Source organism: Phaseolus vulgaris, chromosome 11 (genome assembly GCF_051622355.1).
Source record: "Phaseolus vulgaris cultivar YP4 chromosome 11, ASM5162235v1, whole genome shotgun sequence".
Taxonomy (NCBI): domain Eukaryota; kingdom Viridiplantae; phylum Streptophyta; class Magnoliopsida; order Fabales; family Fabaceae; genus Phaseolus; species Phaseolus vulgaris.
The window spans coordinates 51,311,961-51,332,420 of NC_143508.1; the positions used below are offsets into that span (position 1 = coordinate 51,311,961).

General features: G+C 30.9%; 2 protein-coding genes and 1 non-coding gene across 3 annotated transcripts; 1 reads left to right on the plus strand and 2 right to left on the minus strand.

Annotated features, from left to right (window-relative positions):
• The first annotated feature begins 9,049 nt into the window (after nt 1-9,049).
• LOC137823133 (cytosolic sulfotransferase 15) lies at nt 9,050-10,224 on the plus strand. Its single transcript, XM_068628278.2, has one exon. The coding sequence runs from the start codon at nt 9,131-9,133 to the stop codon at nt 10,109-10,111; it is 981 nt and encodes a 326-aa protein (XP_068484379.1). The 5' UTR covers nt 9,050-9,130; the 3' UTR covers nt 10,112-10,224.
• Nucleotides 10,225-18,099: 7,875 nt separating this feature from the next.
• On the minus strand, nt 18,100-18,171 carry TRNAQ-CUG (transfer RNA glutamine (anticodon CUG)). The gene has a single exon. It is a non-coding gene; the product is annotated as a tRNA-Gln (tRNA).
• Nucleotides 18,172-18,553: 382 nt separating this feature from the next.
• LOC137824794 (cytosolic sulfotransferase 15) lies at nt 18,554-19,769 on the minus strand. Its single transcript, XM_068630475.2, has one exon. The coding sequence runs from the start codon at nt 19,742-19,744 to the stop codon at nt 18,764-18,766; it is 981 nt and encodes a 326-aa protein (XP_068486576.2). The 5' UTR covers nt 19,745-19,769; the 3' UTR covers nt 18,554-18,763.
• Nucleotides 19,770-20,460: the final 691 nt, after the last annotated feature.

A 20,460-nucleotide genomic window follows, 5' to 3' on the forward strand; every position in this document is an offset into this window, starting at 1 on the left:
GTGGATCAATCATTTAAAGCGTATTCCTAGATTTCAATGCAATATGTGACTACATAAAAGCCAAAATGTTCATGTTGTATTGTGCAGAACAAATGACATTGTAAGTGATATTGTGATGTTTGCTTTTTGCTAAATAAGGATATGTGTCTTTATGCTTTTGGTAAATAAAGAACTTTTCCAGTTCTGTATTAACAATTGCTCACTGTTCTATATTAGACTTTCTTTTAAATAATTAAATATGATTTGACAGAACAAAATTTAAGAATAGTAGTGGTTCGGATAATAACAATCCTCATTTTTAAAGTATTTGTGTCGTTTCGTCAACCTTTTAATTAGTTTTTTTCACAAAGAATTAAATAAATTAAAAAAAACATATGAAATATGAAGAATGAATCAACACTTATATATAAAAAAAGTTAAACTAAAATAAGTTTATAAACACGCACAATTATGCTTGAGTATCATATTTAATGTCTGAGTTAAATCATAAGCACAATAAATATATATTATTATTATTAAGACTCTAAAGATAAACGAGTAAACTTTATATAAATAGATTTATTTAGTTGTCATGTTAATGTATATTGAGGGGACAATAATTAGTGAGAAAAAGAGAGATTAATCTTTTTTACTTTATGTTTCATCCAAGTTTAAAATTGGATTTGAATCATGAAATTTTTTTTCTCTACATCTACCTTTGTTCGATTAAAAATAGACTTATTTTTATACTTTCAAATACTCCACCATTTAATTATTTGATTAGTATATTTGCTTACATATTAAACTACTAATTTAGGTCACCAACTGCTATGTATGTATGGTAATACATTGGAAAATAAGACATGAATAATTGGATAGCATTTAGGATTGTAAACATGATATCTTTCTTTATTTTTATTGACAAGCCTTCACGTTAGTGCTTTTAAAATAACAAAATCAATATTATAAATCAACTCAATTCAAGAAAGATAGAAAGAGATTATGAATCCTTACTTTAGAATTAATAATAATTATGAAAATAATAGTTAGTTATAAATAGAAACTTTATACTAACACCATGAGAAAACAAGAAGATAGTTTTCCAAATTTAACATCGATTAATATAGGGTATTATTAAAGAGCATGTATTAGTCTTTTGGTTTTGGAATGTAAGTTGTGTACTGGTTTCACTGGAACCAAATAGATCAGACAAGTGAGAAGTTGATCAACTTCGTGTCGGGTATGTAGGGAAGAGCAAACACATGTAAGGAGAGAGACAGTTTTCCGGAGAGGGAGAGAGTGTTTCCTGGCGAGGAAGAGCGAGTAAAGATGATGACGGATTCTTCGTTTTTCTTCACTAATTTTCCATATGAGTATGTGGAGAAGGATTTTTGGAAAGTTTTTCAAAGGTGAGATAGAGTGTTTGATGTTTTTATCTCTAAAAGGTTAGACGCTAGAAACAAACGCTTATGCCTCGAGAGATTCCAAGGTGTAAGGGATGTGGAGGTACTGGAAAAAAGGTGTAAGGTATGTTTTTATTTCTATGCCATGTTTAAACGAAAACAGGGATATAGAGTCATGATAAAACAACAAATAAATGAGATTTTGAAAAATCAAAAGAGAAAAAAAAGAGGAACATGAACGTAGAGAAAATAAGAAAAAAACGTATAGAGAGAGAAAAGAACATGTTTTCAATCCACTCTCTTCAAACAAACATTGGTTTCTCAATCAGTTTTTTCCAAATTTAATATTAAGACTTATTTTTTTTTTTCAATTTTCAATTTAAGTAATATTTTTTAATTTTACCATTTTAAGATGGTTGTAACGGTTCACGTAGTTAAAAAATAACTAAATAAAATAATAAAAGAGAACCAACCGTGATGTAACAAAACGCAGCAGATATTAATTTTAAAAAATAAAAAAAATATTACTTTTAAAAAGAAAAAAAAAACAGTTTTTAAAATCAAATCTCATAAAAATTATAAAATATTTTTATTAACTGCTCAGAAAAATGACAAAATAATTGAAATACCAAAATAAAATAATAAAATAATTATTAAAATGAGGGTAAAATGGAGAAATAATTTATGTAAAAAGAAAAGCCAGACAACCTACTTCATATTTAAAATTTAAAATTGATAACTACTACTATTAGTGTTAATAAAAAATAAAAGCAGTTCTCAATTAATTATAAGAATAATTAGTTATTTAGTAAATACTTAAAAAAATAGAAAATGATTGAAATATCCAAAATAAAACAATAAAATAAAATATTAACAAGGATAAAATAAGAACAAAAATTATGTATACCAAAGACCGTTATAATGGGAAATACTTATTAATATATTTAATTTTCTATTTTAAATTATTGGGCTTTGTTTGTTTGACCCAACTTTCCTTTTCTGTTTCAACTAGGTCTTAATCTTTTTCTTATATATACACCATGTATTTTACTCTCTTATATACAAGTGAATAAAAGTTTCTTTTATATTTATTTTTCTCTACAATTAGGGTTCATCAAAACCTATCTTTCTTCATTACGATTATGTGCGATTAAGTACGCTACATTAAAGCATCACATCAGACAAAGAATATTCATCTTCATTTACTATAATATGGTATCAGAGCTCTTCAAATGAAGAGTTCTGTTGCGCTTCTCTCTCTTTCAAAATCTTGATTGGTTTTAAAAATCTTTTCGACAATGTTTAATGAAAACCCTAGTCTTCATAGTCTTAATAGTAGTCACACTATTACATGCAATTTTTGTGGTAAATATGGTCATACTGAGCCTGTTTGTTTTCGCAAAGTGGGTTTTCCTTCTGGTAATGTTAAAACCTCAAAGTTTTCTTTTACTAGAAAAGTCTGCACTTTTTGTAATCGTCTTGGCCACTGTTGACACCTGTTATAAAAAACATGGGTTCCCTCCTGGCTACAAATTCACCAATTGGATATCCCAAGCCAATAATATGATTACTACTGACACTTTTTCTGAGCTTTTTCCTAAAGAACATGATGTAAAGGGGATTCAACTTACATCACAACAGTGTCAATTCCTTACCAACATTTTGCGTCAGCAAAACCTTGAGGATCCTGCCCCTCACACTCAAATTAATCAAGTCGGCACCATCTCTACGGATGAAATCCTCAATACTGAGCATTCTTCAACAGGTAAGTTTCTCTCTTCACTATCTTCTATAAAAGAATCTTGGATTATTGATTCTGGTGCCACTGATCATGTTTGTCACAATTTGAACGTTTTTACTACTTATACTAAAATTAAACATGTCTTAATTAGTCTTCCAAATGGCCAAACTGTTTATGCCACATATTCTGGTTTAGTACGTTTTTCTGATCAGTTTTATTTGTCTGATGTGTTATACGTGCCTCATTTTCAATTAAACTTAATATCTGTTTCTAAACTCACACACCAACTTAAATGCACTTTAACTTTCACTTCAACCCACTGCATTATACAAGACAATCTCACTCAAGAGAGGATTGGTACAGTTAAAGCCACCGCTGGCTTGTACCTTGTCACTACCTTGCCTGCTTCTAGTCATTCTAGACCGCATTGTTTTGCTCCTTTTATTAATTGTAATATCACAGACAAAACACTATGGCATTATAGACTAGGACACCCTTCACATGAAAGATTACATGTCTTAAGCAAACAATACTCTTTTATTACTGTTGATACTCATCATGTATGTGACACTTGTAGTCGTGCAAAACAGAGAAAACTTCCTTTCACTTTAAGTAATACTGTTACCTCTGCTATTTTTGATCTTGTACACTTTGATATTTGGGGACCATGTTCCATAATTTCTATGGAAGGTTTTCGTTATTTCTTGACTATTGTTGATGATTACTCGCGTTATACCTGGGTTATTCTGCTGCATAACAAATCTGAAGTGCGTCAACTCATCATTAACTTCACTATTTTCGTTCAAAATCATTTCAAAACTAATATCAAAACGATTCGTACTGACAATGGTGTTGAGTTTGCTATGTCAAATTTTTATGCTTCAAAGGGAATTATACATCAAAAATCTTGTGTTGAAACACCACAACAAAATGGCATTGTAGAACGTAAACATCAATACATACTAAATGTAACCCGGACTTTACTTTTTCAAGCAAATCTTCCTCCTATTTTTTGGGAATTTGCTGTAAATCATGTTGTTTTCTTAATAAATGCTATTCCTACTCCATTACTTGATAACATCACTCCTCATGAAAAGTTGTTTGGAAAACCATATGACATTTCCTTTCTAAAAGTGTTTGGTTGTCTCTGTTATGGTAGTACCGTTACTGCACATAGGAAAAAATTAGATGATAAATCTATCAAAGGTATTTTTCTTAGCTTCCCACAAAAAACAAAAGGTTATATTATCTTAAATTTAAAGTTTCATAGCATAGAGATATCAAGACATGTAATCTTTCATGAAAACCACTTTCCATATAAATTGGACAATGGCTTGCCTAAGGACACTAACACTTTATCTCTCCCTATTTCTAATGCATATAATTCTGCTTTTGATTTTTTTTTCTGATACTACACCTCCTGTCGAGCCATGTGCCTCTACTCCTGCACCCAATACTGTTCCTCCACCAGCGTCATTATCCTATGATCTTCCAACAAATAGTGTATCTGCTCCTGCATCCAACATTGCACCTCCATCAGAATTATCACCGCCTGCATCTCCAGGAAGCATCTCACCCCAATTTCCAAGAAGATCAGCTCGTCCTCACCGACAACCTGCCTATCTTGCAGATTTCCACACTGCAACCAACACTGTAAGTAGTAGATATCCTATTCATAATTACTTGTCTTACAATTCCTTATCTTCCAATTTTAGAAATGTTATTTCCTCTATCAATTCTCATCCTGAACCTCGGACATATAACGAAGCCTCCAAACATGCTTCTTGGCAATCTGCCATGCAAGATGAGCTTCAAGCTTTTGCTGCTAACAATACTTGGCAACTTACCCCTCTCCCTCCAGGAAAGAAAACTATTGATTGTAAATGGGTATATAAAATCAAATACCATTCTGATGGCACTGTTGAGCGCCACAAAGCTAGAGTTGTTGCCAAAAGGTTTACCCAACTTGAAGGACTTGATTTCTTAGACACTTTTGCACCTGTTGCTAAACTCACTACCCTCCGCCTTCTACTTGCTATTGCCACTACCAAAAATTGGATTTTAAAACAACTTGATGTCAATAATGCATTTCTTCATGGTGATCTCCATGAAGAGATATACATGACCCCCCCACCTGGCCTTTCTCTTCCTTCTCCCCAGCATGTTTGCAAACTTTAACGGTCTTTGTATGGCCTTTGTCAAGCTGGTCGCCAATGGTACGCCAAACTTTCTACTTTTCTTTTATCAAATAATTACTTTATTTCTGTTGCTGATCACTCTCTTTTTCTTAAATATAATAATGATAAACTCACTATTATTCTTGTTTATGTTGATGACTTGCTCTTAACTGGTGATGACACGGAGGAAATCAATACAATTACTGCATCCCTTCACCATCACTTCAAGATAAAAAATTTAGGTAATCTCACTTACTTTTTGGGACTGGAAATTGCTCGCAACAGTACTGGTCTTCATTTAAGTCAACGCAAGTATACTCTTGATCTCCTTCAAGAAACTGGCATGCTTGACTCTGCACCTGTGGCCACTCCTATGACTCACACCTCTCGTCTCTCTCCCGACCAAGGCTCACCTCTCGATGCTGATGCCACTTCTCAATACAGAAGACTCCTTGGACGTCTAATTTACTTAACCAACACGCGACCAGACATCGCCTTCGCTGTCCACAATTTAAGCCAATTCATATTTGCACCCACAACTCATCATCAACAAGCTGTCTCACGTCTTTTGCGTTACCTCAAGGACACCCCTGGTGAAGGACTATATTTTTCTCACAGTAGTTCACTTCACCTTTGTGGTTTTAGTGACTCTGACTGGGCAACATGTCCTACCACACGAAAATCTGTCACTGGATATTCCATCTACTTAGGAGACTCCCTAATATCATGGAAATCAAATAAGCAGTCAACTATCTCCCGCAGCTCCTTTGAAGCCGAGTATAGAGCCCTTGCCACCACCACATGTGAGTTACAATGGTTGTCTTACCTCCTTCAGGATTTACATCTTCCTCTCTCCCAGCCTGCAACTCTGTACTATGACAACAAATATGCCCTTCAAATAGCTTCCAATCAAGTTTTTCATGAACGAACCAAGCATATCGAAATTGATTGCCACCTAGTTCGTGAAAAACTTAACTCTGGTCTCCTCAAACTACTACCCACTACTTCTGCAATGCAAGTTGTTGACATATTCACCAAGCCCCTTGCTTCCGCACAATTCTCTACTCTCAAATCCAAGCTGGGCCTGACAAATATCTACTCCCAAGCTTGAAGGGGGTGTTAATATATTTAATTTTCTATTTTAAATTATTGGGCTTTGTTTGTTTGACCCAACTTTCCTTTTCTGTTTCAGCTAGGTCTTAATCTTTTTCTTATATATACACCATGTATTTTACTCTCTTATATACAAGTGAATAAAAATTTCTTTTATATTTATTTTTCTCTACAATTAGGGCTCATCAAAACCTATCTTTCTTCATTACGATTACGTGCGATTACGTACGCTACATTAAAACATCACATCAGACAAGGAATATTTATCTTCATTTACTGTAATAATACCCTTTATATATAGGTATAAATACTATATTCTATATAGTATCCACCCAGTCGTAAAGAGAGAGGTGGTCCTAGTTACCTTAGGATCCATCCAGTCAATCTCCGGGAGGAGATGACCTGCTCAAGGAAGTCCGACTAGTCGACAACACCGCCCAGGTCGTCCCCTCTAGCCACCTCCTCCACAGGGTGCAACACTTGGATCGCACCGACCGATAGAGGTTCAGTCGTGGAGGAGTCAGAAACAAAAGACGAAGATGAAGACGAAGAGGAAGAAGGACGCATGGGATAAGGAGAATGGGGGGCCGAAGAAGAAGAGGTAGGACGAGATAAAGAAGACATGACTAACCTTGTGAAAATCAAAATACAGCGACTTAGGAGGACGAGGAGTGTTCGAGTCTCAGAGCAAATATCAGAGTAGTAGCGCAGTGTCTCGACACTGTTGGGACCACTATTTATAGCCCTCGAAGGTCTCAGAAGATGAAGCGTCGCAACCATCTTAACTTTTAGATCTATTCGATCCAACGATCCTCGTCGTTTGGCACCCAAAAAACCCCTTATCAATGCGGGTCACGTCATGAGTCAAGCGCCACCTGATGTCACATCAACCATCGAGAACCCCAATTGTCAAACCAAACTCAAAAGCCCGATCGACACATCACTCTCAAAAGACTCTTCAGATTACTCATCCTCGAGCCTGGGGCAAGTGTACCAGTGAGGGTCGTACGTCTGATATCAAGTCTCGATCCCCACCACCGGGTCGAACGAGGTAAAGGCCCACGTCCATGGGGTCGGCGGACAACACAAGTCCAATTACGCGGTTAGTGAAGCTAATCTGCACGCGGTCCAACTCCTTAACCTGATCCAATAAGGAAAGCCCACTACAGTAATATAAATACCACATATTCCAAGAACCAGGTACGTCATCATATACATGTTGGGTATGAAGCCAGGACCAATTGGGTTGGACTGACTAGACACCATGTTTAGTGAGTGGGCTTAACCATTGTGTCCCCTTTATAATTTCTATTTAAAGAGATCATTATACTTGTAATTGGTGTGAAACAGGACAAAAATGAAAACCTAATAGTTGCCCGTGTGGATGTAGGTTGTAGTTGGCGACCAAACCACGTTAAATCCTGTGTTGTTTATTTTCTGCAGTTGATTCGTGATTATGGGTGTTGCTTTCGCGTGCGTTTTTTCCCATCAATACAGTGCTCTGAGATTCGACTATCGAACGACTTTGCTGACTTGAACGTCGGAGTGCCTTCTGTAGGTACCCTCCGAGTCTAGATTACGAGAAGACTGAGAGCCAAGGTTAGGAAGGAAGAACGAGAAGTTTGCAAGCAAGGGAGTTAAAGGATAGACGTCCGATCTATAGAAAAAGATAGAAGAATTATCTCTATAGTTCTCTAGGTCTCAATCCTCGTACGAGAACAGGTAGAACTTTGATTTACATGCTAACGAGATAATTATGACTTTTATAAATGAAGGTGTTGTAACTCTTATTTTAATAATAATATTTATTATAATAATCTATCTCCAAAATTTAACTAATATTCCAAAAAAAATCATATAAATAGTATTTTAAAGTAATATTTCACTTGATTATATCATTAGTAGTGAGGATTTCCTATTACTGTGATAAATGATTTCAATGTTAGTCTGTGAGTTGTTTTGTTATACATATTTTTCATAACAGTTTTCTCTTTTTATCATATACAATTGTTACATGTTTTTTTCATTTGTTATAAGGATACATGTTAGTTGGAGGTGTTTTTTCTTATTGAGAGACATACTCTAGTGCTATTGGAGTATCTTATAAATATTTAATTTAATTTATTTATTATTTATTGATAAAGAAAAAGTGTGTGAGCATTAGCTTTTTGCCTCACAACGTTGTTCATTATTTCTCATTTACCCACCTATCAATATGTCTGCCACCCCTTTCTTTAACTATAATTTTTGGACCAGATTTAATTTGCATTTTCAAAACATGTTAGTTTTTAAGATAAACATTGCATTTATGGTCAGTTTTTGTGTAGTAGGGTTAGCATTTTGTTTTTGTTGCAGTGCTGACTCAGTTGTATGAACACAAAATTTTATTAATATCACACTGCACAAAACCCGAACCAGGGATAGCCTTATTTTAGGTCAGGGTCCAAGTTAAAGTTAGTTAATTTTAAAAGATTTTTAAAAAAGTATTTTCTCTAAAGATATTTAAATTATTATTTTATTTTACGTCTTTTAAATTAAAATATTTATACATAATATTTTATAATATCATTCGCATTTGTAAATTAATACAATGTTCACAAGTAAAAAGCTGGAAATCTAGAGATTAGTTGAAAAAGTTCTATAAAAGCTATCTCTTGATAAGCTATGTTATCATCCAATTCTACTATTCCCTCTCCATTCATATTGAAGCTACTCCAATGGCTTTGGCAAGTCACAAACAAGCAAATGAAGAAAATGAGCTAATCCTTTCCCTTCCCAAGGAGATCGGTTTGAGTGCAGCTCCCTATCTCCATTTCTTTCAAGATTTCTGGTGCCCACCATATTGTATTGAAGGAGTGAACAACTTTCAAAAACATTTTCATGCAAAAGACAATGATGTTCTTGTTGCCAGCTTTCCAAAATCAGGAACTACCTGGTTGAAAGCCCTTACTTTTGCCATTGTAAACCATCAAAGTTTTCCCTCTTTCAACCATCATCCATTACTCTCTTCCAATCCTCATGAACTTGTGTCCATCCTTGAATTTATGTTGTCTCATGATTTGCATGACCAAATTCTTTCCCTCTCCAACATGAGTGAGCCAAGAGTTCTTGGTACTCACTTACCATTTTCTTCTTTAGCTGAATCCATCACAAAATCCAGTTGGAAGATCATTTATATATGTAGAAATCCATTTGATACTTTTGTTTCAGTATGGGAATTCATTACTAAAGCGAAGTCAGTGTCTTCACCTAAATTCACTTTCGAGGAAGCATTTGAAAAGTATTGCAATGGGATAATTGGGTTTGGTCCTTGGTGGAGTCATATGTTAGGTTACTGGAAGGAGAGCATAACTAGACCAAACAAGGTTTTGTTCTTAAAGTATGAAGATCTTAAAGAGGATACAAAATTTCATGTGAAAAGAATTGCAGAGTTTTTGGACTCTCCTATCATTCAAGGAGGAGAGAGTAGCACACTGATTGAAAACATAGTCAATCTATGTAGATTTGAGAAGATGAAAGATTTGGAAGTGAACAAATCAGGATGTATATTCACTTTTTTTGAGAAGAAAACTCTCTTTCGTAAGGGTGAAATAGGAGATTGGATAAATTACTTTTCTCCTTCTATGATAGAAAAGTTATCCAAAATTGTTGAAGAAAAATTAGGTGGATCAGGCTTATCATTTAAAATACATTCCTAAATTCCAATGCAATATGCAACTAAATAAGAGCTAACATGTTGTATCTTGCAGATCAAATGATATTTGATCTTTGCTTTTGCTAAATAAAGATGTGTTTTTACACTTTTGAAAAATGAACAACTATGTTTTAATAGCTTCTTGTCTCTTACAATTCTTTTAACCATGACTCTCGAATGCTTCATTAAGAATAAATCTAAATAATTGGTAGTTAAAACCTTAATAGATAATTAGATACCAATTTAGAAACTAATTATCAATAATAGAAACCAATTTAGAAATTAATAACTTTTTTATTCTTTAAAATGATCTCTAATTTATTCACTATAGTAACTAATCATTTTTAATCTATAAAATTAATTTCTATTTAATAATTTTCTTATAATAATAAATATAAAAATGAAAAACTTTAGGAGTATCTCAATCCTCGTACCTGTTATTAACCTCAACCAGAATTAAGTATAACCTTATAAAAAAACATGACAATTACAACATAGCTTTGATCAACACATAACTCCGTCCATCCTCACAGAACCTAGATGAGTTAAAAACCATGTAATTGCAATAATTATAGATATTTTATATCAATTCATTAATAACTAATTTCATATAAGATAATAGTAACAAAATGTATATATCAACAATTAATTTAAATTGATGTAAAATATAATAGTATATATTGCTTTTATTGTTATTTGAACCAATAAAATAGATGTCGTCATTTAAGCTTCAAATTTGTACCCGTTTCTTTCATTTATAACTTTTCTTTCTTGTGCTGCTTCATTTTGTGGAGAAAGGGAACAAATAGAAGGAGAAAAAAAAGTAAAAAATATAGGTGATTTAATTAAAAAAAAATATATATATATATAAAGAAATGAATGATTGAAAAACATATTAGAAATAACTAAGAGAAGAATAACAAAAATATATGTACTTATGTTAATAACATAACCGTTTGTAGTTTAAAAAAAAATATATTAACTTTTGTAGCAGTTCACACATCCAATAAATGAAAAAATTGATAATTTTTATAATTTTTTTCTCATGTTTTTTTCTTGACTTCCAACTTATATGAACTTGATGATGAGTCTCTTCTTTCAACAAAGAATCATTAAATAAAAAGAGTATTTAGAATATCCCAATCCATATACAAAACTAACTAGATTTAGGATAAAAATTAACAAATTAGATCATGAGAATCAACAAACAAGAACAAGAGAACAAGTTTCTAAATACTTAAATACACAAACATATATAGTTGTCTTCCTTCATATTAGTTATATCTATTTTCTTCTTTATTCATTGTTGAAAAAAATATATTTTTTTTTCTTTGTGAAAGGTGAAACTTAGAGCTACACTCTTTTATTACTCTTTCTTCTTTCTTGTGTGATTTCTAATACACATGCTTTTTTTTTTCTTTCTCTGTTTTTTCTTGTCTCCATTTCTTCCCTTTCCATTAAAACCAAATGACATAGTTTAATTCTCTCTCACATTTTACCTAACATTGTTACAATTAGGACATCACCTTACCATAATAACAACTTTTTCATTCTCTAATACATTAAATTTTGAACGTTCGTATGATAGACTAAATTTTGTATTTTATTCAACAACAATTTATACACTTTTACAACAAAATTTGGTGGAGCCTTCATGATAAACCACTTTTAGGTGCTGATTAAAAAAAATATAAACCACTTTTTATATTGGATTATTCGACAATCATACATGGCAAAATGTTGGAATCCATTTTTGCTTTTATCTATATTTGTCTTATTTGTGTGTAGCTTCATCCTTTTTAATTTGAGTACTCAATAATGGAGATTTCAATACATTTTCTTTCGATCGTATCTTACCATCTACATATTTTTAATTATTTATGTTCCCCATTATGTTGTTTTATTTACATTAAATTGTATTTTTGGTATTTTAAAAAAATCTTATCTCTTAGTTTTTAGATTTAAGAGAATTTACTCCCATTGTCAATTTTGTATATGTCTATTTTTCTATATTTTGATTATTAAATTATTTCTTAACCTTAAATGAATACTTTAGGTGTAAGGCTTAATTGAATTAAAATATATAAAATTCAAAATGGAACAAATTTTTCTTAAGATGTTGAGACTAAATTTATAAAATAAATAAAATGATAATTTTTTTTATGTTTTCTATAGAATTTAACGGGAAAATATTTAAAAAATATGGAATAATAATAAATTTTAAAGAAAAAAAATTATGAGAGAGTGGAAAATAAGAATATAAGAAATTAAAAAATTATTTTCTCTTTCTCTGATTCGTTACTTAAATCCTGTATTAATAAACTCTTCTTTCTTTTATTGTGCTCATTAAATTACTATGCAATTTGTCATATCAAATTATTTTTAAATCATTAAGTAAAAAAATTATTTAATTTATTCAGCGGATTATCAATTATTTAATTTATTCAGTGGATTATCAATTATTTAATTTATTCAGCGGATTCCAGTTTACATTTGGATAACATATTTCAAGCTTTTAGAAGTTAATTATTTATGAGAGAAAATTAATTTGCTGATTCTACAACCTCAGCCTAGCTCTTGAATCTGATATGGAATTATTGCTAGGAGTGTTGAGTTGTTTTGTAACACAGAACAATTATATGTCTTTGGTTTAAAATTCTATATATAATTATATTTTTTTATCAATAATAAAAAATAAATAAATAGAAATCTCTTATAAATAGCAATTACTTAAGTAATTAATAAATCCTGGTACAAAAACTAGAACAAAAAATATAGGCCACCAAAGATCGACACTCTCAAACAAGCTCAGAAACAAACAAATATCTAGCCTTCTAAAAAAATCTATAAAATCAAAATATATTTATCAAATACATACAAGTCAAAGGAACAAGACACTAATATGAATAAGAACAGCAAGTAGAAACAAATTTAGAGATAACCCAAGATCATATCTCTAGTTGAACCAAGGTAAAAATTTCAAAATGATCTTCACTCCATCTTTAAAAATGAGTTTATTCTTATGTGTCCAAATCTCACCAACGCTGATGTGAGCAACAACATTGAAAATTTTGAAATGCAAAAAATGTGAAATAGAATCGTGATACATAGTATCTAGGTGTTTGTCGATTCATCTTATTGATTGTTATGTGCTTGTTTAAAAAGATGTATGATTTTGGTTTTGTTTTTTTGAAAGTTATATAAAAATCATAATTTTTTTTGTGTAATAGAATTGTAGCATTTCTAAAATACATATTCATTCATTTTTTTTTTATAAAAAAAAATGAAAATAGTTCTTTATAAGAAAGTTATATTTCTCCCCATATATATATGCTTCTTTGAATTTCCACAAGATTATTTGATGAATAGCTTGGAAAATGTAGGTTGTAGGTTGAGGAGAATCTCCCAATGAAAAATATTATCAAGTGTTCTTGGATCACTACCTAATCCATATAATCTTTACCCCTAATATGTATTTATGTTTTTAAATTTAAAATTAATTAATTAATTAATTATATTTAATAGTAATCATACAAGAGATGTTCGACAATGGATCCAATAATTGATTTAAATTTTATATAACTGACTAAATGCATACGCATGTAACACATTTAAATGTAATAAACTTCTCACACTATTATTAGGTAAGCACACATTACCACATGTTTAAAACATAATTTATATAATTGATTTCGGATTAGTTAGAAAATGAGTTTTTAAACCACATGTTAACAACCACCACAAATTCATGGAAATTTGAACACAAGTAAAATGTTTGTATTGACTTAAGAGGCATGCAGCTTTTTTCTTTATTTCCTATGGATCGTAGTTGGTAAATCATATATTTTTTTAATAATTGGGATAGCTTGCTTTCCGAATTGGAAGGAATATATATATATATATATATATATATATATATATATATATAAAATTAAAAAAAATCATAAAATAAAAACTAATTTTAAATTTTTTAATAATTAGTCATTATATCAAATAAAATAGATATTATTTTAAAAATTAAAAAATTATTGGTATATAAAATATATATTTCAATTTTTAAAAATATATATATCAATATGTAAAAAATTGAGTAAAATAGATTTTTTAAAAAATAACATGGCTTGTACGACGTAAGAAATAATAACTTTTTATATTTTTGGATAATATAACATCGAAAATGGCCGACGTCGGATCCAATTTTGTTTATTAATTTTTACAAATTCGTGGATTTGACTGACACATTCTTATTATAATGTAAAAGAAAATTGGCATAAGTAAACAATTGTTTTAGGAGATAATATTTAATTTTTGAAATTGTAAAATAAAATGTAAAATTTATTTATGAATAATTGTTTTAGGAGATAATATTTAATTTTTTAAATGATTATGTTAATTAAAATAATTTAATTGTTAAGTACATTAAGGTGTTAAAAAAGTAAATTGACGTACGGTTGTTATTTGATATATTTAAATAAGAAGTGTTACTATTAAAATTAATTATTTAAAAAAATATTTGAAAAGGTTAAGAAAGAAATGAAAAAAAGGTAGAAGAATAATAATTGAGTAAAGAAAATAGTAGGTAAAAGGAGTTTAAAATAAATAAAAATGAATGAGGAAAGAAAATTTAACAAATTTTGTAATATCATTAAAATGAAATAAATACGTTGTGATAATTACAAAATTGAAATAAATAATTATAACTTTAATGTTATATAAAATACAATACACATAAATAATTGACACATTTTTAAAGATCACTTAATGGTGTCATTTGGCCATTGGTAGTGTCCCTCAAATTTGATATTGTTATACAGTTATAACAATACCTCCCTCCCCGGTGGCCATCACACAAGGAAACATCAATGCAATGCACCTTTATGCTATAAGGAACCCATAAACCAAATCTCTAAAATCCAAAACCACCAATACCACCCACTAATTCAGAAAAGGACAAAATAAATTAAGCTTTTAAATCGAATAGATTATTTAGTTACCATATTAATACAAGTTAATGGGGGATAGAATTCAATCAGAGAAGGATAAGTTGGCTTTCCTTACTTTATGTTTCATCCATGTCCAAGATTGTACTTGTGCCAAGGTAAAGATTTTCTCTTCGCTTGATTAAAAATAACCATGTTCTTATGCTTCCAAATACACCAAATCACAGACACCCACAAACTTTTCCATAATTTGTTGTCCTCTTTGTTAAAACACAAACATGAAAGCTGGTCAAAATGATTCACCAAGACATTGTGGTTCACCATACTAACCCCAAGTCAGCTATTGCACATATTCCATACCGAACTTGAAATGACACACGTAATGAGGATGTTTGGGGTTGACTCTTCCTTCCTCCCACATAGAGGGCATAGTGTATCACTCAAAGTAATTTCCCTTTTGTGAAGGTTCAGCTTGGTTGATATCTTATCCAACAAGACCCTCCACGTATAAAACTGGATTGAGGGCATTACCTTTAGATTCCAGAGATAGACAAACGGGCCAGATATACTCCCATAACCATGACATACTAGCTTTGAGTATGCGGATTTTACCGAAAAACTATAAGAAGGGGGTTCACTCCATAGCCATGAATCCACCTTATCTGAATGAAGGGGTACCTACGATATATTTTCCATGTAGTCTTCTACCATAGGTTTTTCCCACTCAAACCAAGCCCTTCTCCAGTTAAATACCCATTCCCAAACCTCTGTAGTCCATCTTCCAAAACTCATAATTGGTTTATCTTCCTCCATTGAATTTTTGTGTATTCTAGGATATCTCTCTTTAAGCTGGGTGTTGTCTAACCACACATCTTCCAATAATTTAAACTTTGAGCCATCACCCACCTGTGAAACCACATTTGAATCGAACCAGCTGCTACCCTGATCTGAGAGACTTATTTCGGATAAATCTTTCCACCATCTAGACTTGTATTTATTTCAATCTGGTGTATTCAACATTCTCCAAGAATCGCACTTCAACTCTACGACGTCCTCCCACAAGCCAACCTCAAGGGACCTTATTCTCCATAACCACTTTGCCAATGCGCCTAATACCAAGTCCACCTTCCTCTTTTGGTTTGCAAATGTAAAGTGACATTTAAATTTGTGTTGTTATTATCAATTCTTAAAATTTGTTAAGTTAATTTGTTTAATTTTGTTATATAATAGTGAGTTGTGTCATAATTTGTTGATATAAACATTTAAATTTGTTTCTTATAAATTTACTACCACCCTACTTAGTTTTTTATCAACAAAGAATAAATAAAATGAAATGAAACACTTCAGGAGTGTCTCAACCCTTATATAGAAAATCCTAAAACAGGCTTCTTAACACCCAAGCAGTTGGGGATCCAACAGACATTACCACACATTAGTCATATTAACATACCAGATCAAGATACAAGAACACAACAAAATACAGTTACATCAACCCTCCAAAGGAATCACATTCTCAAAACAAGACACAAAAGTCCAAAAAACTAAACAGGATCTTTGTCAGCAAACAGAAGCAAGTCAAACACCCAAGAGCCAAAAAATCAGACCGTCCCTGCGAGGAGGATACAGAAGCCAAAAAAGCTGCACAAAACACACCACAACTTCCAAACCTAGACAAAACCTAGAACAAACGTTAAACATGAATCACCAAACACCAATCTCTCAAATATTTCATATAGCATAAAGGTTCCAAACACCGATTCGAGTAAGAGAAGTCAGCCAATTTTTCCTTTACCGTAATCCAAGACCAAAACCATCAAACTGGCCCTGTGAGGAAGAAACAGAAGTCAAGAAACCTGCACAAAACACGTCACAACTTCCAAACCTAGGCAAAACATTAAACATGAATCATCAAACATCAATCTCTCAAATATCTCATAAAACATAAAGGTTCCAAACACCAATCCAAGTAAGAGAAATAAGCGAATCTTTCCTTTACCGTAACCCAAGACCAAGTCTTCCTTTGTACCACAGTAAAAACTTCAAATAGATCAACTTGCCCATTCTTAAAAACAACCATATTCCTATGATTCCAAATTTCACCTATAATACATACCCAAATCCCCCTCTAGCACCTAACAATAACATGTTTCAAACCTATAGGTTTAAACATCTTAAAGTGCATTTGTGCATCACAATGTAATACCGAAGAAATCCCCAACCACTCGAGACACAATTCCCAAATTCTCTAAGAAAACCTACACTCAAAAAAGAAATGACTTACTGTCTCTCCTTCCACTCCACATAAGAGATGACTTACTGTCTCTTTATCTTATTTAAAATAAAGATTATTGGTTTACTTATACAAGATCAAATTTCATTCTCAACCCAAATCAGGATGATCAAGTACTAATATTATTCATAATAAAATGGATAATCAATTCACAATAAACTAAAGTGTTGTTATTATTATATTGAAAATCATAAACCGGAAATTTTCCTTACAAATAATAAAAAAAAGTCATATTTTATAATATTTGTTTCTCCTCTATTATAATTATTTTACTTAATCAAGAATATTCTTTAACTTTAATTTTTTATAAATTTTTTTGTAATTATAAATTACTCCAATTAATATGATTTGTTTAATTGATTTAGCTAATTATTTGAAAGTAATGTACGTCCAACTTCTAAGCATAAAAATTGATTTCTATATAGCATATTCAATAGTCAGTGACTCTCTAAGAAATACAATTATTTCTTTCTTTACTCACATTAATACTTTTAAAATTTCTCTAGCTCTTCCTAACATGAAAATCGAAGACTCTTTATAAATGAATCATTCATTATTTTTCAACTCAGTAACCATTATTCAAAAAAATCCAACTCAACTTCCTTTTGCAACCTTCTCACTCCACCTCAGACGTTAAAATCACTTAGAACAAGTAACATATCCAACTTATGTAAAAGTATCGAATTAAGAATAGAAAATTTTCCATATCAATTAAGTAAAACTTACCTAATAAAACTAAAATAACATTAAAAATAATAGAAAAGGTCCTACCGAGATTTGAACTCGGGTTACTGGATTCAGAGTCCAATGTCCTAACCACTAGACCATAGGACCACATTTAAAAATAAATAAAAACTTAATTAAATAAAGTATTAGTGTAAAAGAACAAATAAAAATTCTGCAAAAGGGGAAGTTGTAAATGAGAATCACGGCTTCCATAAAATAAAAATAAACTCGTCTTTAGAAGTATTTTTTTTCTCATTTTTAAGTTATAGTTAAACACAAGTAATTTATTTTTGTTAAATTTATCTATTATATTAAATTCTCAAAAAATATTACTGATATTGGTAAAAAATTTCCCTGAAGTGGATCTTCTAACAAGTTTCAAACTAAAGCCAGTGTGTGAATTGATTATTTATAGATTCAAGTATATTGATATTGGTAAAAGATTTCCTAACAAAGAAAAAGTAAATCATTTAAATCAATGGAGATAAACTTTGACATGAATCATTAAGACACATTTTCCATTCAACTGAGATTACATTATGACACATCTTTATTCAGCAAAAGAAAAAGTTACCACTTAACATTTGTGCCAAAGATACAATCTACATAAATATGGAGCATTTAAGACTTGTTCCAATTCTTAACTTTAGTCACCTAAAAATTCCAAAGAAACACATAGCCATATATCACTTTGGAAGTTTTAAGAATACATTTTAAATGAAAGACTTGATCCATCCAATTTTTCTTCAATAATTTTGGATAATTTTTGTATCATAGAAGGAGAAAAGTAATTTATCCAATCACCTATTTTCCCCTTCCGAAAAAACAACTTATTGTCAATAATTTTGTCTAACTTTCCTGAAATGTTCACTTCCAAATCTTTCATTTTCTCAAAGCTACACAGCTTGATTATACTCTCAATCACTCCATCACTTTCTTCCTCAGCAGTAAAAGGACATCCCAAAAACTCAGCAATTTTTTTCACATGAAAGTTGACATTCTCCATAAGATCCTCATACTTTAAGAACATAACCTTTTTTGGTCTAACTAAGCTCTCCTTCCAAAACCCTAGCATATGACTCCACCAAGGACCAAAGGAAACTACTCCATTGCAATACATATCAAAAGCCTCCTCTAATTCTAAGGCAGGTAGAGACATTGTTGACCTAATTTTATTGAAGTAAGTCCATGCTGAAACAAAAGTGTCAAAAGGGTTCCTACAAATGTATATTATCTTAGCATTAGACTCAGTGAGGGATTTGGGTAATGAAGTGAAAGGAGTGTGAGTACTAAAAAGCCTTGGCTCAATCATGTTGGACAGGTGAAGAACTGGGTCATGGATATCATCACAGAAGATCTTGAACTCAAGACAAGACACAAGTGTGTGAGGGTTGGAAGTGAGCAATGGATGGTTCTCTGCAGAGAAGTGTTGGCGATTGACAGTGGCAAAAGTTAGGGCTATCAACCATGTAGTGCCTGTTTTTGGAAAGCTGGCAACAACAACATCACCATGTTTTGCTTGGAAGCATTTTTGAAAACTTTTTACACCTTCTATAGCAATGCCTGGGCACCAGAATTCTTGAAATAGATAGAGATAAGAGGATGCCAAACCCCTCTCTCTGCGAAGGGAGAAAACTGCATTGTCTTCTCCATTTGCTACTTTTCTATCTGTTGAAGCCATTTAAGAAGTTTTTCACAGTAGTATGTATGATAATTTTGCTCACCTTGGTCTAGTTTTTTATAGCATCAACCAGTGTGGTTTGAGATGAAGAAAATCATTGAATATTTTAGTGCATGTTCACAGTATTATTAATTTTTTTTGGCAAATGGCAAAAGTGGCAGACATGTGTTGCCTATTGCACCAACTTCATTATTTAGGTTAGAAATACCTTTGAAATTCAAAAATGGATTAAGAGTATTTAATTAAAATTATTAAAAACAATTAATTTTACGTTACTACTTTGATTAAATTAAAGGTTATTTTAGATATTAAAAGAATTATTAATTCTTATTAGTAAAGGAAACTGCAACCGCCAGGATTTGAAACTTTAATCCTTCAAGTGACTCAGGGTAGCATTAACCACTAGACCAGAGAAATTCTTTGGTCATATAATCATTTTTATTATATTTATTATTAATATAATTTATACATATTAATATAATTATTATTAATAATAATAAAATAAATTATACTTATTAAATTATTATTAACATTATTATTAATATTATTATTAACATTATTATTAATATTATAATTAACATTATAATTAATATTATAATTAACATTATAATTAATATTATAATTAACATTATAATTAACATTATTATAAATATTATTATACATATTATTAGTATTAATATTTAATAAATTTAATTTAACTAATTTATATCATAATT